Raw genomic sequence first — 25314 nt, forward strand, 5'->3', positions numbered from 1 at the left:
CGTCGTGGTGGCGGAAAAGAATCCGACTAGGAACCATGAGGTTGCTGGTTTGATCCCTGGCATTGCGGCATTGCTGTGAGCTGTGGTGTAGGTCACAGACGAGGCTTGGCATGTTGCTGGTTGCTGTGTCAGTGGTGTAGGCTGGAGGCTACTGCTCAGATTCCACTCCTATTCTGGGAACTTCCATATGCCATGAGTGTGACCCTAAAAAGCAAAAAAAAAAAAAAAGAAAAGAAAAGAAAAAAAGGGAAAGAAAGACCATGTCTGTGGGTTGGTGGGTTGGAAGACTACACGGTACAGAGACATCAAGTTTCGTTCAACTGATATACACGTTTCATGCTGTTCCTATCAAAATGCCTGCAAGATTTTTTGGTAGATACAAAAAAAAATTGCTCTAACATTTTTATTAAAGAACCTTGTCACTCTTTGGTCATATCTCCTTGCCACTCTGGCACCATTCTTCTTTCTCCCTTCCAGGCCTTTGCTTGGCTAGGTTCCCCACCCCCACCCCCGCCCCCACCCCACCCCTCCTGCACTGAAAGCCTCCCAGCAGCCCTAACCGACATCCCTTACTCCTGCCAGGCCTCCCTGTCTTTCTGCAGGGACTGGAGAGGCTGGGATTTCCCTGGGATCCCTGGACCTGCCCAGGTCCAGCCCCCGCCCAGAGCTGACAGGGGAGGGAGCTCGCCGAGCTGACAGAAGAGAGGAAATTCCCCTGGAACCTGTTTCTCTGCTTCCTGGCTCAGCTGGGGCACCCACTGGAGGGAGAGGCCGGGCCAAAGACCAAGGCTGGCCATGGCCATGGCCTCAGCCCTGAGCCCACCCCGGATCCCCAAGCCCAAGGGCGCCCTGCCCTCACACTACCACGAGAGCTTTCTGGAGAAGAAGGGACCCCGAGACCGGGTAAGGCAGGCCAGGGAGCTGGAGCTGCTGGGTGGCCCTGGGCAGGTGCGGCACCTCTCTGAGCCTAGATTTCCCCATCTAGTCAAGTGCAGTGGGGTGGGTGCTGGGTAGAGCAGGACGGGGACTGGGGGCTGGGAAAGGTTCCAACCCTCTGTCTGTTCATCTCTCTCTGACCGATTTGAGCTCTTTCTCTGTTTCTCCCTGCCTGGCTCCGTCTGTCTCAGTCTCTTTCTGTCTCAGATCTGAACAGGATCAGCGACTTCCTCTAAGAAATGGGGAGCCTCCTGACTCCCACCCCTCCCTCCTTCCCCAGCCCTGAGCTGACTCTCTGAACCTCGGCCACAGGGGTCAAAGTCGGCACAGACTGCAAGTTGAGACAGTGAGAGTTAATGGGGGCTATATCCCACAGAACCAAATGCTGGCTGGGGGGGTGCTCAGTGTGTGTGTTCCTCCGAATAAAGTCCAGCCCCTCGATTCCCAGTCTCCCCCCCAATCCCCCATACTCATCTTCTACTAGGACTCAAACCAACTAGGCTTTTCTGCCTTTTTTTTTTTTTTTTGTCTTTTGCCTTTTTCTAGGGCAGCTCCTGTGGCATATGCAGGTTTCCAGGCTAGGGGTCTAATCAGAGCTGTAGCCGCTGGCCTATGCCAGAGTCACAGCAATGCGGGATCTGAGCCGTGTCTGCAACCTACACCACAGCTCACGGCAATGCCGGATCCTTAACCCACTGAGCAAGGCCAGGGACCGAACCTGCATCCTCATGGTTCCTAGTCAGATAGATTCGTTAACCACTGAGCCACAACGGGAACTCCCTATGCTTTTCTGTCTTTGACATGGCAGTTTCTTTCTCCTTTCCTTGCACCTCTGGGCATCCAAATCCTCCCCAGCTTAGAAAGCACACAGAGGCAGGAGATCATAAGGGTTAAGAAAGAGCACAGCAGGGGGTGGGGGGGAGTGAAAGATGCAGGTTCACATCCTTGTTCCTCGCTGTCCTGACACCCAGGCCATTTATAAGTGACTCTGCATCTTTGTGCCTCAGTTTTCATCTATTATAAAATGGGTTAAAAAAAAAAAAAAAAGGAGTTCCCGTCGTGGTGCAGTGGTTAACGAATTCGACTAGGAACCATGAGGTTGCGGGTTCGGTCCCTGCCCTTGCTCAGTGGGTTAACGATCCAGCGTTGCCGTGAGCTATGGTGTAGGTTGCAGACACGGCTCGGATCCTGCGTTGCTGTGGCTCTGGCATAGGCCAGTGGCTACAGCTCCGATTAGACCCCTAGCCTGGGAACCTCCATATGCTGCGGGAGCGGCCCAAGAAATAGCAAAAAAAAAAAAATAAAATAAAATAAAATGGGTTGAGGACTTCCCTGGTGGCCCAACAGGTTAAGGACCTGGTGTTGTCACTGCTGTGGCTTTGGTTACTGCTGTGGTGCAGGTTTGATCCCTAGCCCGGGAACTTCTGCATGCCCTGGGCAGGCAAAAAAAAAAAAAAAAAAACAAAATTATGATAAAATGGGCTGAAGAAGGCTATAGGCATGGTTACAGGAGAGGAGGAGCTCTTAGCATGAGGAGGATGTGACTCAGCGCTAGAACTGGCACTTTGCAGGTATATATTAATTCACCCAATTCTCACAACCTCCAAGGCAGGTACTGTTATTAGCACCATTTTATAGGTGGAGAAACTGAGGCACAAAGTGCTTAAACAACATGCAGTGGATGATATAGACCTGGTCATGACGAGGCAGGTCTGACCATGCCTAGTTTATTTTCACTCTTATTTGGCTGCAATGTGCAGTGGCTTGATGAGATCTCAGTTTTCAGACCAGGGACTGAACTTGGGCTACAGTGGTGAAAATGCCAAGGCCTAAACACTAGACTATTAGGGAAGTCCCTGACCATGCTGAGTTTAATCACTTATTGCTCTATTCCCAGTTCCTGGTACAGATTAGGTCTTCAGTAAATTTTAATTAAATATATGTACATATCTAGGATTTAACCCTGGATGGACAGATAGGTGGGTAGATGGACAGATAGGCGAATGGATGGTTAAACACACAGGCATGCTTCGGAGATACTGAAGGTTCAGTTCCAAACTACCACAATAAAGTGAATATCGCAATAAAGTGAGTTGTGAATTTTTTGGTTTCCCAATGCACATATAAGTTATGTTTAACCAGACCATATTCTACTAAGTGTGCAAAATCATTATATCTTAAAAAAACACAAACAAAAACAATGGGTTGGGAGGGGGAGGGAGTGGGAGGGATCGGGAGCTTGGGCTTATCAGACACAACTTAGAATAGATTTATAAGGAGATCCTGCTGAATAGCATTGAGAACTATGTCTAGATACTCATGTTGCAACAGAACAAAGGGTGGGGGAAAAAATGTAATTGTAATGTATACATGTAAGGATAACCTGACCCCCTTGCTGTACAGTGGGAAAAAAAAAAAAAAAAAAAAAAAAAAAAAAACAATGGGCATTCCCTGATGGCATAGAGTGTTAAGGATCTGGTGTTATCGCCACTATCATGTAGGTCAGCACTGTGGCACAGGTTCAATCCCTGGTCCAGGAATTGCTGCATGCTACAGGTGCAGCCACAAAAAGCTATCTCATTATCATTATGGACTAATTAAAATAACTCCTCTTTCAGGAAGTCTTCCCAGATTTCCCAGTTTGAGGGCCTCTCTTCTTTGTGATCTCTCAGCTGAGGGTCTGTCCCTCCTTGAGTGTGCTAACTTCTTTTCTCTGGAAGATTTTAGTATCTATGCTTTCTTTCTCCTTCTGGAACATCATCTATTTAGAAACAGAGGCCGTGTCCCATATATTATTTTGCAGGGTACAGGTAGGTGCTTGGGGAATGTTTGGTGAAAAAAGTCCTAAAATCTTACTGTATCAGCCCCTTAGACCTCTGGAGATGGAGGACATTTGGAATTCAGAATCCTGGGGTGAGGGTAGGGGGAAACCTGAATATGCAGACCTTCTAGTGCCCAGAGCCTTGTGAAGTTCTGACTGTAGACTCAGCACTGAGCCCAGCTCCTGACCCCTAGGTGATACCAATAAATATTTATGATGTGGGTAAGGGGACAGAGAGTTGTATGTATGTATGAGTGTTGGGGGGGGGGTGAAGGTTGGGTGGGTGGATAGTTGGAGCACCATAAAGTGAGTTAGCACAAATTACTCCTAAATCTCCCACCTCTGGAGTTTCTCTTTGGTCCTTTCTCAGAACAGATCCCCAGAAGCTGGGCCATGGATGGGAAGGAATTCCCTGAGAAGCCAACATTTGTTCAAAGATTCAAAGCAGGTGATGAAGGAAACTATGTAAAGACCTGAGAGAACAGTGCTCAGGCAGAAATAGCCAGTGCAAAGGTCCTGAGGCAGAGTATGATGAAGGTACCCAGCTTTTCCACCTCATCTCTTCTTTCTCCACTCTGGTCCACAGGATTACAAGAAGTTCTGGGCAGGCCTCCAGGGCCTGACTCTCTATTTCTACAATAGCAATCGGGACTCCCAGGTAAGGACAGAAATGAAGGCTCAAGAACTAGCCCACCATTGACCCCAGGGACCAAACAAAGGGTGTGGATGGTATGGCCAAGCTGGGGGGCCTGAGGGGCCACGGGCCTGGTGCTCAGACCCCACTTCTGTGCCCCCAGCATGTGGAGAAGCTTGACCTAGGGGCGTTTGTGAAGCTCACAGATGAGGCTCCCTGGGGGAGCTCCCATGATCCTGGCACCCACTTTTGCTTGGTCCTGCGGAACCAGGAGATCAAGTTCAAGGTAGGTCTCTAGGTGGGGCTGATTGGAGACCTTTCATTCTTGTTGTACCCACCATTAATACATATTAGCATGGATGTGGGGACACTGGGCATGTCACTTAACCTCTGTGAGCCTCAGTCTCAACTGAAAAATGGGATAATATGTGTAAAGTGTCCAGGACAGGATCTGATCCACAGGGATCATCATTGCCATCATTCAGTCTTTCAGCTAACATTACTGAGCACCTCCTGTGTGCAAGAAGATACTCTCCTAGTTGCAAAGCAGTGAATAAGACATATAAACATCTCTGCCCTTGTAGAGTTTACAGTCTAGTGGTGGAGGCACACACACACAAATACAAATGTGTAAAAAACATATAAAGGATGAATGGTGGTAGATGCTATGGAGACAAGTGCTAGGGAAAGGGGATGAGGGGTTAGGGTTGCAATGTTAAGAGGTGTGATCGGAGAAGGCCTCACAAAGGAGGTAAGGAAGCCAGTAGTGCAGATATTGCTGAAGCAGCTCTTTAGCAGAGGGAATAGCACATGCAAAGGCCGTGAGGCAGGATTGTGCCTGGCATGTTGGAGGAACAGTGAGGAGGCCCCTGTGGCTGGAGCAGAGTGAGCCGGGGAGGGAACGAGGAGGAAAGGGGGGGGGGGGTCGTGCAACCTTGTGGGTCACAAGAGGCCTTGGGCTTCAATGCTGGGGGAGGGATGAGTCAAGGGAGGGTTTCGAGCATAGGAGATACATGATCTATGTTTTTCAAAATGTTCATAACCATTTAAAGAATAATTATACACTTCATAAATGAGGACTTACATTGAGACATCATCCTAAATTACTCTAACTCATTTAATCTTCAAAGCAGCCCTAAGAAATGGGCTCTTATTCCCCACTTCCATATCACAGATAAATAGACCAAGGCTCATCAGCACAGCAACTTTTCCTTTCTCTGCCTAGGTAGAGAGCCTGGAGTCTCGGGAAAGGTGGAAAGGTTTCATCCTGACGGTGGTGGAGGTAAGAGTGGTCCTCCTTGGCCCCTCTCTATCCTACTCCCCACTAGTCCTGCTCAGAAATCCTCTTTTTTTTTTCCTACCCATCCTTCATTCCCCAAACAAAGCTCTGGCCTCAGACTGGTGGTCTATGAGCCAGACGTAGCCCCCAAACATCTTTTGTCTTGCCAACAAAGTGCTATAAGTTTAAAAATTAGCTATCATTTAAAAACCAGGAGTTTGTTTTGTTTTATTTGGCCACACCAGCAGCATATGGAAGTTCCCAGGCCAGGGATCAAATCTGAGCCGCAGCTGCCACATAGGCCACAGCTGTGGCAACCCGGGATCCTTACCCCACTGTGCCGGAGCGGGAACTTTTAAAAACCAGGAGTTTTAGTCAACATTCCTGATTTCTATTTTACTCATTTGTTCTCTGGCCGGCCCCTGCCGACCACTGAATTTGAGTCTCTACATTCTAATATTACTTTGGTCCTCTGCCCCATTACCAAAATCTCTCTTTCTTGGAATACTCTCTAAGCCTTCTTTGCTCTGAGGTGTCAGGTGGCTCTGGAGTCCCAAACCTGGGTGCCCACCCTGGCTCTATACACACTCTGGCTTCAGTCTGCCCCTCTGACGTGGGCACAGCCACCCATTCCGGATGCCTCAATCCCCCCTCAGCTCCGTGTGCCGTCCAACCTGACCCTGCTGCCCGGACACCTGTACATGATGGCCGAGGCCCTGGCCAAAGAGGAAGCACGCCGTGCGCTCGAGATGCCCTCGTGAGTGCCCGAGTGTCTCCAGGATGGGGGAGAGCTGGAGAGCACGGGGCTGAGGGGAGGCAGTTGAGCGGGGTCTCCAGGCCTCAGAGCTTGAGTTAAGGGCCGCACCTGGGCAGGAGCGGAGACTAGCTGTTTAGAGCGGCTCGAGGTCTCTAAGGACGGGCCGGGGTCTCTAAGGGTGGGTTTAGGTGCCTGGGAGGGAGGTCGGGGTTTCCGAGTGCAGGCTTTTGTGCCTGGAGGACATACCTGAAGCTGCAGACACAGAGCTTGAACCAGGGGAACTAGGCAGGGTCTCCAGGGGCAGGAGGGCATGGGGCTGGGCGCCGAAGGGAGGGGTTGCGCTCAGGGGGGTGATTGTGTCCCAAGGGGCGGGACCTGTCTTGGTGAGTGACGGGGCTCGCCCCAGGTGCTTCCTGAAGGTGAGTCGGCTGGAGGCGCAATTGCTCCTGGAGCGCTATCCCGAGTGCGGGAACCTATTGCTGCGGCCCAGCGGAGACGGCACCGGCGCCTTGTCGGTCACTACACGCCAGACGCTCAACGGGTGCGCATGCGTGACGCCGGAGCCGGGGGTGGGGGGCGTTGCGGGGCGCGGTTAGGGGGCAGTGCCAAGTCGAAGGTGGAGCGGAACCCAGGGGTTGAGCCAGGATGGGGCAGGGCACCTCCCTGGGCGGACTCCTCCTGGAGGGCAGTGCCAGGACCCAGGGCAGGGTCTTTCACGGAGTTGGCTCAGGGCCTGGTCCCTCTCAAAGAACCACGGCAGGACGGGGCGTGGTCAGTGTACAGGAGAGCGGTCAGGCCCTCCACGGGGGCGGGGTCAGGACAAGGCGTTGCGGGGAGCAGCCCTGCCTTGCATTTAGCCACACCACCTGCTTGCCCACTGCCCTTGCAGGACTCCGGTGGTCCGGCACTACAAGGTGAAGCGCGAGGGCCTCAAGTACGTGATCGATGTGGAGGAGCCGGTGAGCGTTGGGGCAGGGTCCCAGGAAGCACAGTGGCCAGATCTGTGCCTCTTCCTCATCAGTCCTGACTTTGATCCCCTATCTGCCCTCAGTTCTCCTGCACCTCAATCGATGCAGTAGTCAACTATTTCGTGTCGCATACCAATAAGGCTCTGGTGCCCTTCCTGCTGGATGAGGACTATGAGAAAGTGATAGGTGCGTACAGCCTCAGGGAACTGGGGCGGGGGCAGAGTGCACGCCTCTCCCAAGCCCTACCCAAAGGGGCCACCCCTGGGTCAGCCCCCAGCCGCAGTGCCTCCTCCACCGTGCCTCTCTGTTCCAGGCTACGTGGAGGCGGATAAAGAGAATGGCGAAAGTGTGTGGGTGGCGCCCTCGGCCTCCTCTGCCTCCTTGGTCCCCGGCCCAGGTGATGCAACCTCCCCGCGGCTGCCCCTGGGGCAGACTGGGGAGAGACCCGACCCTCATGGCACTACGTGTGCCCGACCTTATATCCAGAGTTGCAGAAATTACTCAGACCCTGCCCTCTAGGGGCTTCCAGGTTATGGAGGGGATGGACATGGCTGGGCACAAACAACTCCCAGCCCCATGCAGTTGAATCTGGGGCTGGAGAGTTGGGGAAATAGGGCAACAGGGCCGAGTAGGGTAGACATAAGTCTTCCTGGAGAAGGAAGTGTTTGCTGAAGGTCTCAAAGTATTTCAAGAACTAGAGATGGGAAATTGGGGTGGGAAGTGGTCCAGCATATTAAGCAAGAGGAAGCGATAGGAAAGGTCTGTGCGGTGAGCAGTATGGTCCTCCCTGGGTTGGGCAGATACAGCTGACCCCTCGGGCATGATGAGCATACACATACACAAATGCAGGCATGCCACACTCACGAAGATGAACAGTGTCCACCCGAATAATCAGAAGGTCCTGTGTAGATGACAGCTCCACACATGCAGGAATATGGGTGTCACCTAAGTCCAGTTCCCTGAAGCACACATCCATATACACCCTTGAGGCCACAATCACATGTGTACACACAAACGCAGACCATCAGATACAGGAGCCTACACACTAATAAAGACAAGTGACCAAGCACATACCTGAACATCCATGCAGTATCACACATTTTGGTGCATAAACCCTTTACATGAGTTCCCTGGTGGCTCAGTGGGTTAAGGATCCAGTGTTTTTTTCACTGCTGTGGCTTGGGTCGCTACCGTGGTGAAGGTTCGGTCCCCAGTCAGGGAAATGCTGCATGCTGTGGGCATGGCCAAAAAATAAATAAAAAATAAATAAGCCCTTTACATATATTCACCTCTGCAAATTGAGCCCAGGGTACATGTTTATGCTACAGAGACCCAAACACACAGACTCAGAAACAGGCATGTGCACAGACAGATGGCAGGGACGCATGCCTATATCCAGGTGAGCACACACACATTCCCACCCTGAGGTGTCACTGCACCATGTCAGCCCTGACAGTGACCATGACTTTTCACCAGGTCCTGCACCCCCCAAAGGTGGCCCTAAGCAGCTGCCTCCCATGCCTGTGTCCAGCCAGGACAAGCTGCCCCCGCTCCTGCACCAGGACGAGAACTATGTGATCCCCATTGGAGACACTCCAGCTGCAAACTACATGAATGAGGACGGTGTGTGGGGGACCAGGGGAGGTCGAGAGTTGGGGACAGGGGCGGGCTAATGGCCGGATGTGACATGCCACATCTTTGTCCATGCAGTGCCTTCCCCTAGTCGGCCAGTTGTTCTGAAGCCCAAGAAGCTGGCCAAGTTTCAGGCAAAGCCTCCAAAACCGCCCAGTGTGCCCAGGCCAGGTAGGGGGGGGTCCCCTCCTCCCAGTCCCTCCCCCATCCAGTGGAAGGCCAGCCTCAGCCTTCATCTGTCTTCTCCTTCAGAGCCCAAAGTCCTCCACAGTGGCCTGGCCAGGAAGCTGGCAGTCAGCTCAGCACAGGCTTTCTTCCCCACAACAGGTAAGGGGCTTGCTTGTGCAGGGGGTCAGTGCAAGGTGGGCTTCACAAATAGGGGGCCCCTGCAGTCACACAGGACCTCATAGCCTGAAGCAATCCACACTTGGCTTAATGCTCTGCTATGTTCCTCTTGAAATTCTTCATGCCCATTGAACACATTTTCATTTACGCTGGGCCTCAAAAATTCTGCAGTGGTCCTGGGTGGATGTAATTGGGGAGAGCCTAGACTGGGGATCCCTGGCACCACTGAAGCTTCAGACACCCGCCCCCACCCCACCCCAGGGTTGGCAGACGTGACAGCAGAGCTGGAAGAGAAACTGCAGAGGAGGCGGGCACTGGAGGAGGCAGCTGGGCGCACGGGGGACCAGCAGGCCAGTCTCCAAGCATGGCACCACAGCCAGACAGATCCCTCCTCTAAGAATTAAAACCCAAGTCACCACAGTGCCTGTGTGTTTGGTGTGGCTCGGTGGGGCAGTGCGGGGTCTCAGATGGCTGCCCACAGCTGGCCCCATCTAGTCCCAGTGGTCCTCAGCTCAGCAAAACCTGCCTCCTGACCCTGCAAGAAAAGCCCATTTTACAGCTGGGAAAGCTGAGGTCAGAGGAGGCCAGGCACACCCAGTGCCACCCAGCCCCAAAGAATCAGCAGCATTGGCCTGGCCAGTGTTTGACCTTTATTGGGAGATGAGGTGGGGAGGAGGGCTTGCCCCAGGGCCCGCTCCCCATTGGTGACTCCCATCAGGAGTTAAGGCTCCAAGCAGCAAGTGAGAGCAGAGTGCCCGGCTGAAAGAGCCAGGGCCTGGAGGTGGCCCACCAAATCAGCCCAGCCGGTGGGCAGTCCAGGGGCCTAGGTGAGGCTGGTGTTGGAGCTGCTGGTAGCACTGCCCCGCTTCTGCAGGCAGCGCACAGAGCTGGGGACCTGCAGGCCTGTTGTCACGTGGAAGCTACCACACCACACCTGGGGGACAGTGATGAGAAACAGAGAGACTCAGCAGTGCAGCCAGCACTCACACCACCCCCCTCTTATCCCTGGGCCGTGGAGGAGGCCTCACCGTGAAAGCTGGCAGCAGCGGCTGTGTGAACTTGGCTTTGAAGGTGTGCAGCAGCTGTTTGGTGCGGGCGTTGTAGAAGGTCAGAAGGCCTGGGGTGGGAGTGAGGGGTAAGAGAGACAGGGGGACCTGGTAAGAGGGGTCTGGACAGAGGGACAGTGGACAGAGGTGGCCGGAGAGGCCAGCAGGGGCTTGGGGTCACCTTGGTGGAAGTCGCAGTGCACACCCAGGCAGTCGGGCACGGGAGCGTCCAACACCTTGGCCTTGTTGGCGTGCTTGGCAGTGAAGCTGACCTGCAGCCAGTTGTTGACGTGCAGGCACCAGGACGCGGCCGTCTTGCCCAGCTGCTCAAAGCGGCCCAGGCTGCGGTAGGCCACCCCCACGCCAAACGCCTTGCTGTCCGGCTCGTAGCGCACTTCCCAGTACTGCTCCCCGCCATTGATCAGCGTGTCCCCTGTGGGGCGGGGTGGGCAGCGGGTACTGGGTAGAATCAGGTCCCAGGTGCCCTTTCACGAAGGAGCAGCCAGAGCCCAGCTATTCCCTCCAGGTACTGCCCAGGCTTTATCAGCTCCCTGTAGGTACTCATTAAGTTCAGATACTCTCCAAGCCTCAACTACATCTCAGCTAATCCCCGAGTCCACGTCCTCCCCAGGCCTGGGATCCAGATTCTTGCCACCTTAGCTACTCCCCGATCCAGCTGCAGTGTCACCATGTACTGCTGCCCACCGGACTCAAGCTCCTTTCCTCACTCATCCCCAGAAACCAGCTCCTCCCTAACTTCGCTCCTACCACACACACCTACCAGATATTACAGACCACACTGGCTTCCACGTATACCCCAATCCCCCTTTTCAAGCTTTTTTCCTGGACAGCGGTGATTCCCCCAAACTCCACTTCCTCCTTGGACTCCAGCTTTTCCTTCACAGGGTCCAATCACTCCTGCGGTGCGAATCCTAGCCATTCTCGCCACTTCTCCAGCTCTGGCTTCTCGACTCTTCTGAAACCACTTCCCCACGCTCCAGTGATGCTTAGGCTCCTCCACAAACCCAGCAGCGCCCCCGATAAACTGTTCTTTGCAGCTACTCCTCAAGTCTCGGCCACTCCAGGAAATCCCTCCTCAAGCTCGAGTGCCCAGCCACTCTCCGAGTCCAGAGCATCCTTAAGCTCTGGCTCCCCTCAATAATCCTTCCTCCCTCAATCTAGCTTTCCATTCCCCCAGTGTCACAATAACACATTCTGGGGACCAGTCCCACAGAAGCCTTGTCGACAGCGGCCTCAGTTTCCCCAGCCAAAGGAATTCCCTCCTACCACCCCCACATCAGGGCCCTGCCCAGAGTTGTCTCTCCTCCCAGCTTCCCCACTCCTTACCCAGCACTGTGTAGGACTCAGCTGTGAAGCGATCCCGTCCCCCACGACCTGAGGGCATCCTCTTGGGAGATGGAATACCTCTGTGAATGGCAAGGAGAGGGAAGTCTCAATTCAGACCTCACCTTTCCCACAGGAGGGCTTCCCCGGTCCACCCCAGCCACCATGAACTTTTCATCATTCCTTAACTGTATGTGGTTGTTTTCATACACTAAGCTTCTCGTGTCAGAACATACTCGTGCTTGTCCTCTTCCGAAAAATTTCTATTCAACCATCAAAACCCATTTCGAAATCTCCTCTCCCTTCATTCATTCTTTGGGCTCCTCCAGCTCCACATCCCTCCCTCCACCCCAGCCTTGACCCCACTGGGCTCTGTGTGTCCACCTCCAGCTTGATCTCCTCCACCAGAGACTCAGGGAGGGGAGGGGACAGGCTACCTGGCTGGGGAGTTGACGGGAGACGCCGTCCGCCCCTTGCCATCTTTCTCGCGAGCTTTGATATCCTGCACCTTCCCGCCCATGGCGTCCCACTCCACGGAGAGATCATCCACCCGCAGGTTCTGGTGGGATGTGGACGCATCCAGGCGGAACATGAACGCTGGGGTTGGGCAGATGCGGGAGTCACAGAGATGGGGAAACCCAGAGACACAGAGAGAGACAGACAGTGACCAAGACAGACCATAACAGGGACAGAGGAGAGAAAGAGACAAAGAAACAGACTAAGGCAGAGAAAGAGACTGATGGACACAGGTTCAGAGAGAGAGAGATAAGAGGTAGAAAGACACCGAGAGACGAGGTGAGGAAGAGTGGAGGAGGCAGAACCTGTAGCCAGAGGAGTGAAGGCCAAGGGCATGATGCCTAAAATCTCCCAGGTCTGAAGCCACTTTCAAACCACTGTGCTGCCCTGTGCTTCCACTGGAGATTAATTCCAGGAAGAGGGCCCGGCTGCAGCATGACAGAGTAAAGCTAGACTGCAAAAGGACTTCCTATCAGGACATGCAAAGGTGTCACTGTGGGAAGCTAAGAAATCTGTCTTCACTATTGATAGCCCATTCCCAATTCTAAAGAGCACTTAGCTATTTTTTGGAAGAGAGACAGAGAGTAAGAGAGGAAGGGGAGGGAGAGAGAGCACGAGCGTGTGAGTGTGAGAGTGTGTGTGTGTGTGTGTGTGTGTGTGTGTGTAGGTATAATGGGATCCAGGTATAATGGGATCAACTGCAAATGCAAAAAACAATATCAAAGTTTATACCAGAGACTCAGGATAAGGAATCTATTGTCGACTGAGCACTGAGCCTCCTGGCCACCCAAGGCAAAAAGGGCCACAGAAGTCTGCTTAGAAGATTCGCATTAGACACCAGTCCCTGGAGCCCCGGGAGTGAGGGGTTATGGAGTCACAGCTAGGGTAGGGGTGGGAGCCAGTCACCTGGTGTCTCCAGGGTCACTGGCTCGGAGAACTCGCCTGAAACTGCCTTATTACAGGCCTTCACCCGGAAATTCATGTATTTCATGTCAAACTTGAGACCTATGAGGCAACAGAGGGATCTTAACATTGTATACACTTCAAGCAATAGATTAGAGGCACCCCCCTGTCCCACAGTAATCCCACCACCCCTCATTCTAAGGAGCACCTTTTTTTTTTTTCTTTTTCTTTTGTCTTGTCTTTTTAGGGCTGCACCCATGGCATATGGAGGTTCCTAGGCTAGGGGTCTAATCGGAGCTGTAGCTGCAGGCCTACGCCAGAGCCACAGCAACGCCAGATCTGAGCCGTGTCTGCAAACTACACCACAGCTCATGGCAATGCTGGACCCTTAACCCTCTGAGCGAGGCCAGGGATCGAACCTGCAACCTCATGGTTCCTAGTTGGATTCATTTCCGCTGAGCCAAGATGGGAACTCCCTAAAGGGCACCTTATAAAGGATGTCTTATCCCTCAGAAACCATCCTTGCTCTTGTTTACCTGTGGAGGTATGGATTACTTGGTTCTGCCTCCAACAAAGACTGGCCAATCAGGATGCTTTATGGTCCAGTTACAGCAATTGGTCCAGGGATAGGCACATGACCCAAACTGGCCAATCAGAATATGCCCTGAGACACTGGCTGGTATTATAGTGAGCAGAGTCCCTCTTCCCTTTGGTTTGGCCAGCTAGGAGGAAGCTCCTCCTGGGCAAATCTGCCAGCACGTTGGCCAGCTGCCTTGAAAATGCAGCCCCTAGAGCCAACAAGTAGAGGGAATGGAGCTGAGCAAGTCATTTGCTGGAACCCCTAGATCTCACCCTACCTGGTTCCTTAACAATTTTCCCTACTACTAGGATAGAGCCCTCCCTTCATTTATATCATTTTAAAAAATTCTTATTAATTTCTTCTAACCTTAAACAGTAAAGCCAAGTATCAAGCTGTCTTCCCCCTCAAATTAAGCCTCTTTGGAGAACTATCCACACCACCCTCTTGGCTGCCTCACTCCCTCTCCTTCCTTTGCCCTTCTTAGTCCTCATCTTGCAGCATGTCCTGGCTGACCACTCCTTCCTTCATGGAACATTCTCATTCCTTGGCAGCTACTGCACTGCCCTCTCCTGGCTGCCCCGATTGCTTCCCTGTGGTCTTCTTTGCAGGCTCTTCTCTACCCTCAAATGTCCAGGTGGCTCAGTCGGGACCCCTGCTCATTTCATTCTGCTCGCTGTCCCTTTCTCACCCTTCATTTATTTTATTTTATTTTTTTGTCTTTTTGCCATTTCTTGGGCTGCTCTCGTGGCATATGGAGGTTCCCAGGCTAGGGGTCTAATCGGAGCCGTAGCTACCAGAGCCACAGCAATGTGGGATCCAAGCCACATCTGCGACCTACGCCACAGCTCACGACAACGCTGGATCCTTAACCCACTGAGCAAGGCCAGGGATCAAACCCGCAACCTCATGGTTCCTAGTCGGACTCGTTAACCACTGAGCCATGACGGGGACTCCGCTTTCTCACCCTTCAGACACCAACTGGCCACTCACGGCACCCATAGCCCAGACCACATCCAGTTGCCTCCCAAGAATCCCCTGCAAGACGCCCATTCTCTGAGCATCCCAAACAACGCTGGGCATGCCCTACTTTGAAACCTCCCATAGCTCCCCGTGCCCTTAGGATAAAGTCCCTGTTCTTCCTCTCCCCTCTCCCCATGGAGGTTGTTCTCTCTGCAAACATAGCTCATTCCAGACTCAAAGGCTCAGTATCCTGGCCTCTGAGCCCTTGATCAGACTGTTCCTCTGCCTAGCAGGCTGTTCTTCCTGCCTTCTCCTTCAAGCCTCAATCTGGCTATTAGCTCCCCCAGCCCACCCAGATCACCTCATTCTTCTTTAGATCCCCTTCTCTGAGAATTCTGTGGTTTGCTCAGCATCTCCATCTATCGCCCCAGAGCAAAAACTACCACCCAGAAGGCTTGGTTTGAGAACCACCGAACCCATCTGACTATTGATGATCCGGACTCACACATGCCTCAGTTTCCTATTCTGTGAACCAGCAATCATATTCCCCACACTGAGCAGGGTTCATGTGAGGATGAGGATGAGGAATGTAAGTGATAAATATTTAACCCAAACCTTCCTGTTTTCTAAGCAATCAACAAGACAGTACGTAGACTGCAAATAACCACATAGGTTCTTTACGTGAATGAGCACATGCATCATTATCTTCAATATCGCAGGTCTTTTGAGGGATTCAACTTCCTGCCCTGAGGAATTTACTCTCTATAGATTTTGCAAAAGGCCAGGTAGGTAAAGGGATGTATCAGGAAGCCCATGATGGAGAAGTTTGATGAAGAACTTTGATAGTGGTGGTGGTTATACAAATCTACAACACATGGGATAAAACTGCACATGGGATTACACATGCACACATGATGAGTGTGTGTAAAACTGGTGAAAAGTGAATTAACACTGCAGAATGTCCACACATCAGCTTCCTGGTTCTGACACTGAGCTCTAGTCATGTAAGCTGCCACTACAGGAGAAAGCTAGGTATATACACACAATGGAATATTATTCAGCCTTAAAAAGGAAGGAAATTCTGGGAGTTCTCCCATGGCACAAAGGGTTAAAGATCTGGCACTGTCATTGCAGGGGTTTGGGTCACTGCTGTGGCATGGGTTTGATCCCTGGCCCAGGAACTCCCACGTGTCATAAGCAAGGCCAAAAAAAAAAAAAAAAAAAAAGCAGGGGGAAAGAAATTCTAACACACAGTCACACAATACCACATGGTAAACCTTGAGGTCACTGCATTCAGTGACATAAGCCAGATATAAAGGGATACATATTATTTGATTCCACCTATGTTAAGTACGTAGAGCAGTAACAGTCATAGGGGCAGGAAGCAGAATGGTGAGTGGCAAAGGCTGGGGGAGCGGAATAGGAATTAGTGTCTAGTGGGGAAGAGTTTCAATTTTGCCAGATGAAAAGTCCTGGAGAAGGATGGTAGGGATGATGGTAGCACATAACGGATGCACCGAAGAGTTGATCTGTACACTGAAGAATGGTTAAGGTGGGAGTTCCCATCGTGGCTCAGCGGTTAAAGAATTGAGCCACGACTAGTATCCATGAGGATTCGGGTTCGACCTCTGGTCTTGCTCAGTGGGTTAAGGATCTGGCATTGCCATGAGCTGTGGTGTAGGCTGCAGACACGGCTTGGATCCCTGGTTGCTATGGCTGTGGCATAGGCGGGCGGCTACAGCTCCTATTCGACCCCGAGCCTGGGAACTTCCAAATGCCGTAGGTGTGGCCCTAAGAAGACAAAAGAGCACAACCACTATGGAAAACAGTATGGAGGTACCTTAGAAAACTATACATAGAACTACCACATAACCCAGAAATCCCACTCGTGGGCATATATCCGGACAAAACTTTCCTTGAAAAAGATTCATGCACCCGCATGTTCACTGAAGCACTGTTCACAATAGCCAAGACATGGAAACAACCTAAATGTCCATAGACAGATGATTGGATTAGGAAGATGTGGTATACATACACAATGGATACTACTCAGCCATAAAAATGAACAAAATAATGCCATTTGCAGCAACATGGATAGAACTAGAGACTCATACTAAGTGAAGTAAGTCAGAAAGAGAAAGACAAATACCACATGGTATCACATATCTGGAATCTACTATGTGGCACAAATGAACCTTTTCACAGAAAAGAAAATGATGGATATGTAGAACAGACTTGTGGCTGCCAAGGAGGAGGGGGAGGGAGTGGGATGGACTGGGAATTTGGAGTTAATAAATGCAAACTATTGCCTTTGGAATGGATAAGCAATGAGATTCTGTTGTACAGCACTGCGAACTATGTCTGGTCACTTAGGATGGAGCATGATAATGTGAGAAAAAAGAATGTATACATGTATGTGTGACGGGGCCAATTTGCAGTACCATAGAAAATTGACAGAACACTGCAAACCAGCTATAATGGAAAAAATAAAAATCATTATTTAATGGCGAAAAAACAAAAAAAAATCATTATTTAAAAAAAAAAAAAGAATGGTTAAGGTGGTAAATTTTACATTATGTGCTGGGGTTGGTAGATGCAAACTATTACATTTAGAATGGATAGGCAATGAGATCCTACTGTACAGCACAGGGAACTATCTTGTCTCTTGGGATAGGCCCTGATGGAAGATAATATTAAAAAAGGGAATGTGGGAGTTCCTGTTGTAGCTCAGCAGTTAACAAACCTGACTAGGATCCATGAGGATGCAGGTTCGATCCCTGGCCTTGCTCAGTGGGTTAAGGATCCGGCATGGCCGTGAGCTGTGGTGTAGGCTGTAGACACGGCTCAGATATGATGTTGCTGTGGCTGTGGTGTAAGCCCGCAGCTATAGCTCCAATTGGACCCCTGGCTTGGAACCTCCACATGCTACGGGTGTAGCCCTAAAAAGCAAAAATAAAAATAAAATAAAAAATTAATAAAAAAGGGAATGTGGGGAGTTCCCGTCATGGCTCAGCAGAAATGAATCCAACTAGGAACCATGAAGTTGAAGGTTCAATCCCTGGCATCGCTCAGCGGGTTAAGGATGTGGCATTGCCATGAGCTGCGGTGTAGGTCACAGACACAGCTCAGATCTGGCATTGCTGTGGTTGTGGCCAGCAGCTGTAGCTCCAATTAGACCTAGCCTGGGAACCTCCATATGCTGCAGGTGTGGCTCTAAAAAAAAAAATAAAAAGAAAAGGAATGTATATAGATGTTATGACTGGGTCACTCTGATAAACAGTGGAAATTGGCACAACACTGTAAATAGACTATACTCTATTTTTATTTTTATTTTTATTTTTTATTTATTTTTTTTGCCTTGTAGGGCTGCACCCACAGCATATCGAAGTTCCCAGGCTAGGAGTCTAATTGGAGCTACAACTGCCAGCCTACACCAGAGCCACAGCCACTTGGCATCTGAACTGAGTCTGCAACCTACACCACAGCTCACAGAAATGCCGGATCCTTAGCCCATTGAGTGAGGCCAGGGATCAAACCTCCATCCTCATGGATAGTAGTTGGGCTCATCACTGCTGAGCCACACAGGAACTCCTCAATTATACTCTAATAAAAAAATCTTAAAAATATTTTCGGTTATGTGTATTTTACCAGAATAAAAAAAGATTGGAAAAAAAATATGTGTTTATTTTGATTCCCATGAAAGGATGAACCAAGAGTTTCCCAGGCCCTCTTGGAGGCTGCTAGCTTTTCTTTCCTGCAATTAACATGCTCATTATTAACCATGTATGCTAATTACAGATAAGGAGCAGGCTGATTACAGCCCAAGAGCTGTGGTGATAGTTATCTTGTCAGCAAGGCTCTCCCCACCGCAGAGGGTTTCCTCTGGCTCAGGACAGCTTCCTAATGCATTAGGGACCCCTGATTTTCTCCTCCTTCAGACCCTCCCCTACCAGCTGGATGGATTCCCCCAGGCCTTCTGCTTTCTCATAACTACCAAGGGAATCCCCAGATCCTGGGAGGATGGTCCCCCAAACACCAGCTCCACAAGGGGAGGGATTTTCTCCCACTTTTCTCACTATTGCAAGGATGGTGCCTGGTACCCAGCAGGTGCTCTGTGAGTCAAAATGAATGAATGAACGAATGAAAGAATGAATGCTGGATCACAGAGACAAAACAGGGACAGAGGATGCCCTCTCTCCCTGTGCCTCACTCAGTTCCTCATCTATAAAATGACAACAAGCCTGCCCATTACACGTAGGTAAAATGCTTGGCACATAGTAAGCCTTCAATACACAATGCAGCAGCTATCACCAGTTTCATTTTCATTATTATCATTTCTGCTACTCCTGATCAGCCCAGCCAGGCTGCTCTCACACCCCATGAGCCTTGAGGCTCATCCAGAATCTCCAGGTTGACTGAGGGGGAAGGCTGAGCTGCCCTTACCGGTCAGAGTGTATTCCGTCTGCCGGATCCCCTCAATGACCATCCAGGGCTGGTCCTCCTTGAGGCGGGGTGGGCCCTCAAAGTTGGTCCGCCGGTACTCCAGCACGTAGTGGTCAATCTTGTTGTCCTCGTCTGGCATGCGCCACACCAGGGTTACACAGTTATCGGCCACCAGGGACTCAGCCAGGTCGATCACAGGGGCACTAGGCACTGCCCAGGACAAAGGGGAGAGGGAGGTCAGGTGGCTGTGCCAGCAGGGGTGGGCGTTGTCATAACCCTGCCAACTTAATAGACCTTTCTGCGGGCAGGATGTCCTCCAGATCCCAAGGTTGGGGGGTGGGGCCCTTCTGGGTTCTGGGGCCTGGGGGTGGAGCCTCCTGGGTTTCACCAAAGGGTGAGAGGTGAGCTTTCTCAGGGTTCAACCAACAACTGGGCCTTCTTTGGATTCCACCATTTAGGGGTAGAACATGTGGAACATTCTACCCCTTGGGGGTGTGGCCTCCATAGGACTCCACCCCTTGGTAGGTGGGGCCTCTTCAGGGATCTGCCAGGAGGTGGGGCTTCCTCCAGGCTCCACTCAACAGAGTGGCTTGCTGTGCCTCCACCCAGGGTTGAGGCTTCCTCATGGCTCCACCCAGTGGGGGTAGGTATCTCAGGGCTCCACCCCAGGATGGGGCTTTCTGGGGTTTCTACAAATGGTTATCAGCCTTACTCTAGGTCTTGTCTCAGGCTCCCCCAGACTCCCAGGCCACTGCCCTGCAATCCTGGCCCTTCCGAGGGTTCTCCTCTCACCAGGCAGGAATGTGAGTGCCTGTAGCATCCTCCGCTCCTGTGCAAAGTCCACCATGAGGTGACTCATGTTGTCGCTGACCTTGGCTTTCAATGAGAGCCGGAAGGCTGGGGCCATTGTCACACTGCAGGGAAGGAGGTGGAGGCAGCCTGCACACTGCAGGGAAGGAGGTGGACGCCCAGGCCTAGTCCTCTGAGGTGTGCGTAAGGCCCCCCTCCCCCTTGCTCCCATCCAGTGCTCTGGGCCAAGGGACCCTCACCTGGGCGTCCCCACCTTCACAAGAGGGGTGGGGCACTGGGGTGGGAACCAGGTTCCAGCATCTTACCCATCTTTGATTTGCTTGGCAGCCTAGAAAGAGAGACAGAATAAAATCCACAGAACTGTGCTGACAATCAGAAAGCTACTACACAGACAGGAAGACTGAGGCCCAACCAGGCATCTATGTGGCAAAGTGCCCCAACACTGGGGCAGAAACCCTTGGCCATGCCCTGAAGGGACGGGGACGGGGGCAAAGACAGGCTCCCATCCCCACCCAACCTCCCACCCCGTGCCCAGTACATACAGTTGGCTGGTTTAGCAAATAAAAATACAGGATGCCAAGTTAAATTTGCATCCCAGATAAACAATAAATGATTTTTCTTGGCTACACCTGGGATGTAGAAGTTCTTCGGCTAGGGACTGAGCCCACACCACAGCAGTAACCACAGCCGCAACAGTGACAACACCAAATCCTTAAGCCACAGAGCCACCAGGGAACTCCAAAAAATAAGTGATTTTTCAATATAACTAGGTCTCATCCAGTATTTTGGATATACTAAGTACTGCATGTGATATTCAGTAAAATTATTCATTGTTAAAATTCATTGTTAAATTTGTGAAAATTCATTGTTATTCATTGTTAAATTTGAATTTCAGCTAATGAATAAGTATTTCAGTGTAAATATGTGCAACACAATACATGGGAAATGCTTATACTGAACATTCCCATTGTGGCACAGCAGAAATGAATCCAACTAGGAACCATGAGGTTTCAGGTTCGATCCCTGGCCTCACTCAGCAGGTTAAGGATCCAGCGTTGCTGTGAGCTGTGGTGTAGATGGCAGACACAGATCAGATCTGGCATTGCCGTGGCTGTGGTGTAGGCTGGCAGCTGCAGCTCCGATTGGACCCCTAGCCTGGGAACCTCCATGTGCCACAGGTGCGGGCCTAAAAGGCAAAAAAAAAAAAAAAAAAAAAAGTAAATAAATAAGTAAACATTTGCATAAGATATACTAAAAATGTTATTCATCCTTGGAGTTCCTTTGTGGTGCAGTGGGTTAAGGATCCGACGTTGTCACTGCAGTGTGAGTTGCAACCACAGCTCGGACCTGATCCTTGGCCCAGGAACTCCATATGCTGCAGGGTGGCCAAAAAAGAAAAAAATTATTCCTTTTTAAATTTGAATGTCTGATCAACCACAAAGAATTGTGTTTTTTTAGTCTAAGAATGTCCCATGTGATCTTTGGGACATACTCAGACTAAATATTGCATGGGCCATACTTATACTAAAAAACTCCTTGTCCCCCTTGCTGTACAGTGGGAAAATAATAAAAAAAAAAAAAAAAAAAAAAAAAACAAAAAACTCCTTGTGGTTGATCTGAAATGCAAATGGAACTGAATGTCCTGTATTTTATCTGGCAGCCCTACCAGTCTGGTTTCAGAGGCACCCACCTGAGGAAAGTCCCCGCTGTCCGTGGCCTGCAGGGTCTGGTTGGCTGTCTCCAGAAGCTCTTCAGAGCTCTCGAGGGCTCGAGTGCAGGCAGCCAGCTGGTTCTGTGGATGCCGTGGCACCAAGAGAAGAGACCCCTCACTCCACTGCATCAAACCCTCCCAGGGATCCCCACTGCCTTCAGGATCCAGGGTACCAGCCCCTTCTCCAAGTCCAGGCGGGAGTGGGAGGCTGGAGGGGGCTGGGCCTCGCTGTTGGCAGGGCATCAGAAACACCTGGGGATCCCTTCCTTAGAAACGCACATGCTCAGGCCATACCTGAGCCCGGGGGCACCATGTTCCCTGGGGATGGGAATCTGGGGCATTAGGAGGTTACCCAAGAGGCTCTGGTGCAGCCCCAGCAACCCCAACTTGGAATCTGAGACCCCCCTGGGAGCCATGGGGGTTGTTTGGCAAGTGGTGATGCTGCCAGATCTGGGGGACCAGTGGGAAGAGCTGACAAATTGGAAGCACTGGATAAAGGTTGGGGGTGGGTGGGGGTGGAAGAAGAGCCAGATGTAGGGGTGGGGCCTTGGCCATGGAGAAGAGGGGTGGATGGGTGAAGGGATTAAGGGGGACGGTAGGTGGAGGGGGGGACTGCTAGGTCATAGCCAGGGCCCTTCCATGGGAAAAACCAGGGGAAGGAGGAGGTGACACCAAAACCACTCGCTCTGGACACCGGGGACCCTTGGGGGCATCTCTGGGAAGGGGCAAGGGAGGAGGGGCAGGTTTGGAGGAAGAGACCAGTGTGAGGGGTGTGGTAGGAGATGGCGTCTGGGTGGGGGTCCAGGAGAGCCCCACCTCCCACCCCCCGCACCCCACACCTGCAGCTCATAGGTTCGGCTGGCCCGGTCCTGCTTTATCTTCATAAGCATGCCCTCTTTCAGCTCCTCCAGGAGAGAGAAGAGGGACTGGAACTCAGCCTCCAGGTCCTCCTGCACCTTGGCTGAGTTTGCCTTGAAGAGAAGAAATGTTGTGGGGTCAGAATAGCCAGCATTGGCAAAGCCTGTGCTCAGATGGGGAACCGAGCCTGGCAATGGCAGCCAGACCCTGAGTCCCATGGACATTAGCAGCAACAGGTTAGTTCATATGGCTGCCCCACCCCACCCCACCCCCACCGCCCCCGGCCTTTCTCACCTCCACATTCAGCAGCATCTGCTTGAGGGAGTAAATGAAACTCTGAATCTCTTCATTTTTAACAGCCAGTGTCGTGATGATCTTGCGCAGAGCCTCCTGCCCCCAGGGAAGTGCATACACAGATAAGCCACTCATCCTGGCCAGGCTCCCTGACCTAAGTCTCCCCTTTCTGCCTTCCAGGGATCCAGGGAGTGGCTATAGGGGCCACCAGGCAGATGAGCCTGAACACTTGCCAAGAGCAGGCCTGCCCTACACTCCTCACAGAGCAGGTGAGTGCCGTCAGCATGCCCGTTTCACAGCAGAGGAAACTGAGGCTCCCAGAGAGCTTCTCAGGAAGAGCCAGGTCTGCCTGAGCACAAAGCCTTCAACCAGGTACCTGTATCCTGAGGGCGGGGCATGCTCTGGGGTGAGGGGCTAGCCTGGGGAAAGAAACCCCAGAGGAAAAGGACACCTGCAGAACACGGGCTCATCTGGGGAAGTGGATACACGGGAAAAGGGAATAGCAAGGAGAAAGGAGGTACCTGAGGAAGTGGGTGAGAGAGCCCAGGTAAGTAGAAAAGGGCAAGGGAGGCCTGGGGGAGGGCATGCCGGGAGGGAAGGAGGCCGCATGGGAGGATGCTGCTGGGGGCCTGTGGCCCTAACCCAGGCCTCAGACGGGTCCTTTTCCTAGAGGCGAGGGATTAGTGGGGTCACCTGTGCTAAGCTGGCGGAGCATCCTCCGATGCGGGGCGAGGGCCGGGACACCTGGTCCGCAGTCCGGGTGGAAGGCGTGGGGGATGTAATCAAGGCTGGGTCCGGGAATACTGGGAGGGCGTGGGGGTTCAGAGATGTGCCTGAACCCAAGCCAAGACGATGTGGGGTCGGGGCAAGGGTGGGAGGGCTGTGTCCACAATGGTGGTTAATTCGGGCGGGGTTGCCGCGAGGGTGGGGCTTCCGCCCAGAAGCAACTGGGATGGGGGGTGGGGATCGCGCTGCGGCATCACCTGGTCCCGTCCCCTTGTCCACCCCCCAACGTGGGCCACGCCCCGCCCCGCCTTGGTCTTACCCTCTGGTCCTCCATGGCTGCAGCCCAGGTTGTCCCAAGCCCGACCCGCGGGCCCCGCTTGCTCTTCTAGTCCTCAAGCTGCCTTTGCCGCTGCCGGGAGCCAATGGCCCGCCGAGCCCTCGCCGCCGCCGCCGCCGCCGCCGCCGCCGCCGCCGCCGCGCCCCCAGTCAGCGCTCCATCACTGGCCGTAACGCGCAGGCGCGCCCCTCGCGGCAATCTGGGAAATGTAGTCCTTACTGTCCCGGGGTCGCAGGGATTCCCGAGGGCCTGGGTGGCACCAGGCAACATGGCTAAAGATGTCTGTGCTGGAGAGAGTCAGCAACAGAGAGGCAGGGTGCCTGGGTTCGACTGTCGTGTGACCTCGAGCTCATCCCTAGTCCTCTTAGTGCCTCAGTCTCCCAAATTGTTCAGGGACGAAACTTCACTGCTGCCACTCAAACTGAAATTCACCGCAACCACCATCCCACAGCCAGGCCCTGAAATCTGGCCACTGACTATTTACGTCTTGCATTTACTGAAAAGCCAGGCTTTTGCCCAGTGGATGTTCAGCTTTGGAAACCACTTTTCCCTCCCCATATCACTCCTATGCTTCTCCAGAAGCCTCTCAGCCTGCCCAGAATCCCTAGGTCTAGGAATGACTGTGTGCAGCTCTGTCTTCAGGGTCAGCCTGGGGCTCAATCTACCCAGGATCTCCAGCATTGCCTTTTGCAGTGGGTGGGGGAAGAGTGGAGTTTGGAAAAGTCCTCCAGAAAGTTCAAAGGAGAGGAGTTCTGGTCGTTGCTCAGCAGAAACAAATCTGACTAGTATCCATGAGAACGCAGGTTCAAACCCTGGCCTCGCTCAGTGGGTTAAGGATCCCCCAATGCTGTGAGCTATGGTGTAGGTCACAGACGTGGCTCTGATTTGGTGTGGCTGTGGCATAGCTGCAGCTCCAGTTCCACCCCTAACCTGGGAACCTCCATATGGTCAGGGTGTGGCCCTAAAAAAAAAAGGCAAAAAGAAGGGGGAGGAGTGGTAGGGGAAGACCAGGAAGCTGTGTGTATCTACTGGGGAAGTGTGGGCAGAAAGCCACTACAGGGGCCTCCCTGTAATTGTGAGAACAACTCTGTAAAACACTGACCCTCTTTTTTCTGGTTGAAAAAGGAGGTCACACTGTGGTTGGGGGTGAGATATTGAGGCCTAGGAGTCTGCCTCCTCTTCCAGGGGTAGGTACTGCCAGCCACAGGATGATGGGTGCAGGGCTAAGAGAAAGTCCACAGCCTGTGAACCCCCTCACCTGGGTCCACCAACTTCTCCCCAGTCTATGGGGGCAGGAAAATCCCGCTCCCTGTTGCAGGACTCAAAGCCATTAGTAGAAAGCCATTCCTTTGAACCGCAAAGGAGGACATCTTGGTGGCAAGAGAATTGGGGCTGAGATTCTGCCATTCAATCC

At 52.2% G+C, this 25314-nt stretch overlaps 2 protein-coding genes across 7 annotated transcripts; one reads left to right on the forward strand and one right to left on the reverse strand.

Annotated features, from left to right (window-relative positions):
* Positions 1–724: 724 nt before the first annotated feature.
* Positions 725–9792, forward strand: STAP2 (signal transducing adaptor family member 2). Of its 5 annotated transcripts, XM_005661332.4 has the most exons (14): positions 725–903; positions 4128–4205; positions 4344–4415; positions 4555–4677; positions 5617–5673; positions 6327–6427; positions 6834–6968; positions 7317–7386; positions 7479–7581; positions 7709–7792; positions 8872–9018; positions 9106–9198; positions 9280–9354; positions 9634–9792. In XM_005661332.4, the coding sequence occupies exons 1-14, from the start codon at positions 796–798 to the stop codon at positions 9774–9776; spliced, it is 1389 nt and encodes a 462-aa protein (XP_005661389.1). In that variant the 5' UTR covers positions 725–795; the 3' UTR covers positions 9777–9792. The 5 variants fall into 5 exon arrangements, with proteins under 5 accessions (XP_005661389.1, XP_005661390.1, XP_003123113.1 ...); XM_005661333.4 differs by lacking the exon at positions 7709–7792; XM_003123065.6 differs by lacking the exon at positions 4128–4205.
* Positions 9793–9999: 207 nt separating this feature from the next.
* On the reverse strand, positions 10000–24024 carry FSD1 (fibronectin type III and SPRY domain containing 1). Of its 2 annotated transcripts, none has more exons than XM_003480828.5 (13): positions 23883–24024; positions 22838–22933; positions 22525–22656; positions 21665–21766; positions 20280–20302; positions 19957–20078; positions 19165–19374; positions 13185–13283; positions 12200–12359; positions 11766–11845; positions 10600–10851; positions 10401–10489; positions 10000–10306 (listed from the first exon to the last, which is right to left on the reverse strand). In XM_003480828.5, the coding sequence occupies exons 1-13, from the start codon at positions 23895–23897 to the stop codon at positions 10196–10198; spliced, it is 1491 nt and encodes a 496-aa protein (XP_003480876.1). In that variant the 5' UTR covers positions 23898–24024; the 3' UTR covers positions 10000–10195. The 2 variants fall into 2 exon arrangements, with proteins under 2 accessions (XP_003480876.1, XP_084869357.1); XM_085013231.1 differs by having other exon boundaries at positions 19957–20110.
* Positions 24025–25314: the final 1290 nt, after the last annotated feature.

This window comes from Sus scrofa, chromosome 2, assembly GCF_054392235.1.
Source record: "Sus scrofa isolate SSC_HxYL_T2T_F1_AM1 chromosome 2, Sscrofa_HxYL_maternal_Yorkshire_Landrace_v2.0, whole genome shotgun sequence".
Taxonomy (NCBI): Eukaryota; Metazoa; Chordata; class Mammalia; order Artiodactyla; family Suidae; genus Sus; species Sus scrofa.

Coding starts and splice junctions, on each gene's coding strand:
- STAP2 (XM_021084066.2), top strand. CDS start 796: ATGGCCATGGCCTCAGCCCTGAGCCCACCCCGGATCCCCAAGCCCAAG. Junction 4,678..5,616: donor ACCAGGAGATCAAGTTCAAG/GTAGGTCTCTAG, acceptor TTCTCTGCCTAG/GTAGAGAGCCTGGAGTCTCG. Junction 6,969..7,316: donor ACACGCCAGACGCTCAACGG/GTGCGCATGCGT, acceptor CTGCCCTTGCAG/GACTCCGGTGGTCCGGCACT.
- FSD1 (XM_003480828.5), bottom strand. Junction 20,303..21,664: donor ACAGCGGGGACTTTCCTCAG/GTGGGTGCCTCT, acceptor CTCTCTTTCTAG/GCTGCCAAGCAAATCAAAGA. Junction 20,079..20,279: donor GCCAAGCAAATCAAAGATGG/GTAAGATGCTGG, acceptor CCTTCCCTGCAG/TGTGACAATGGCCCCAGCCT.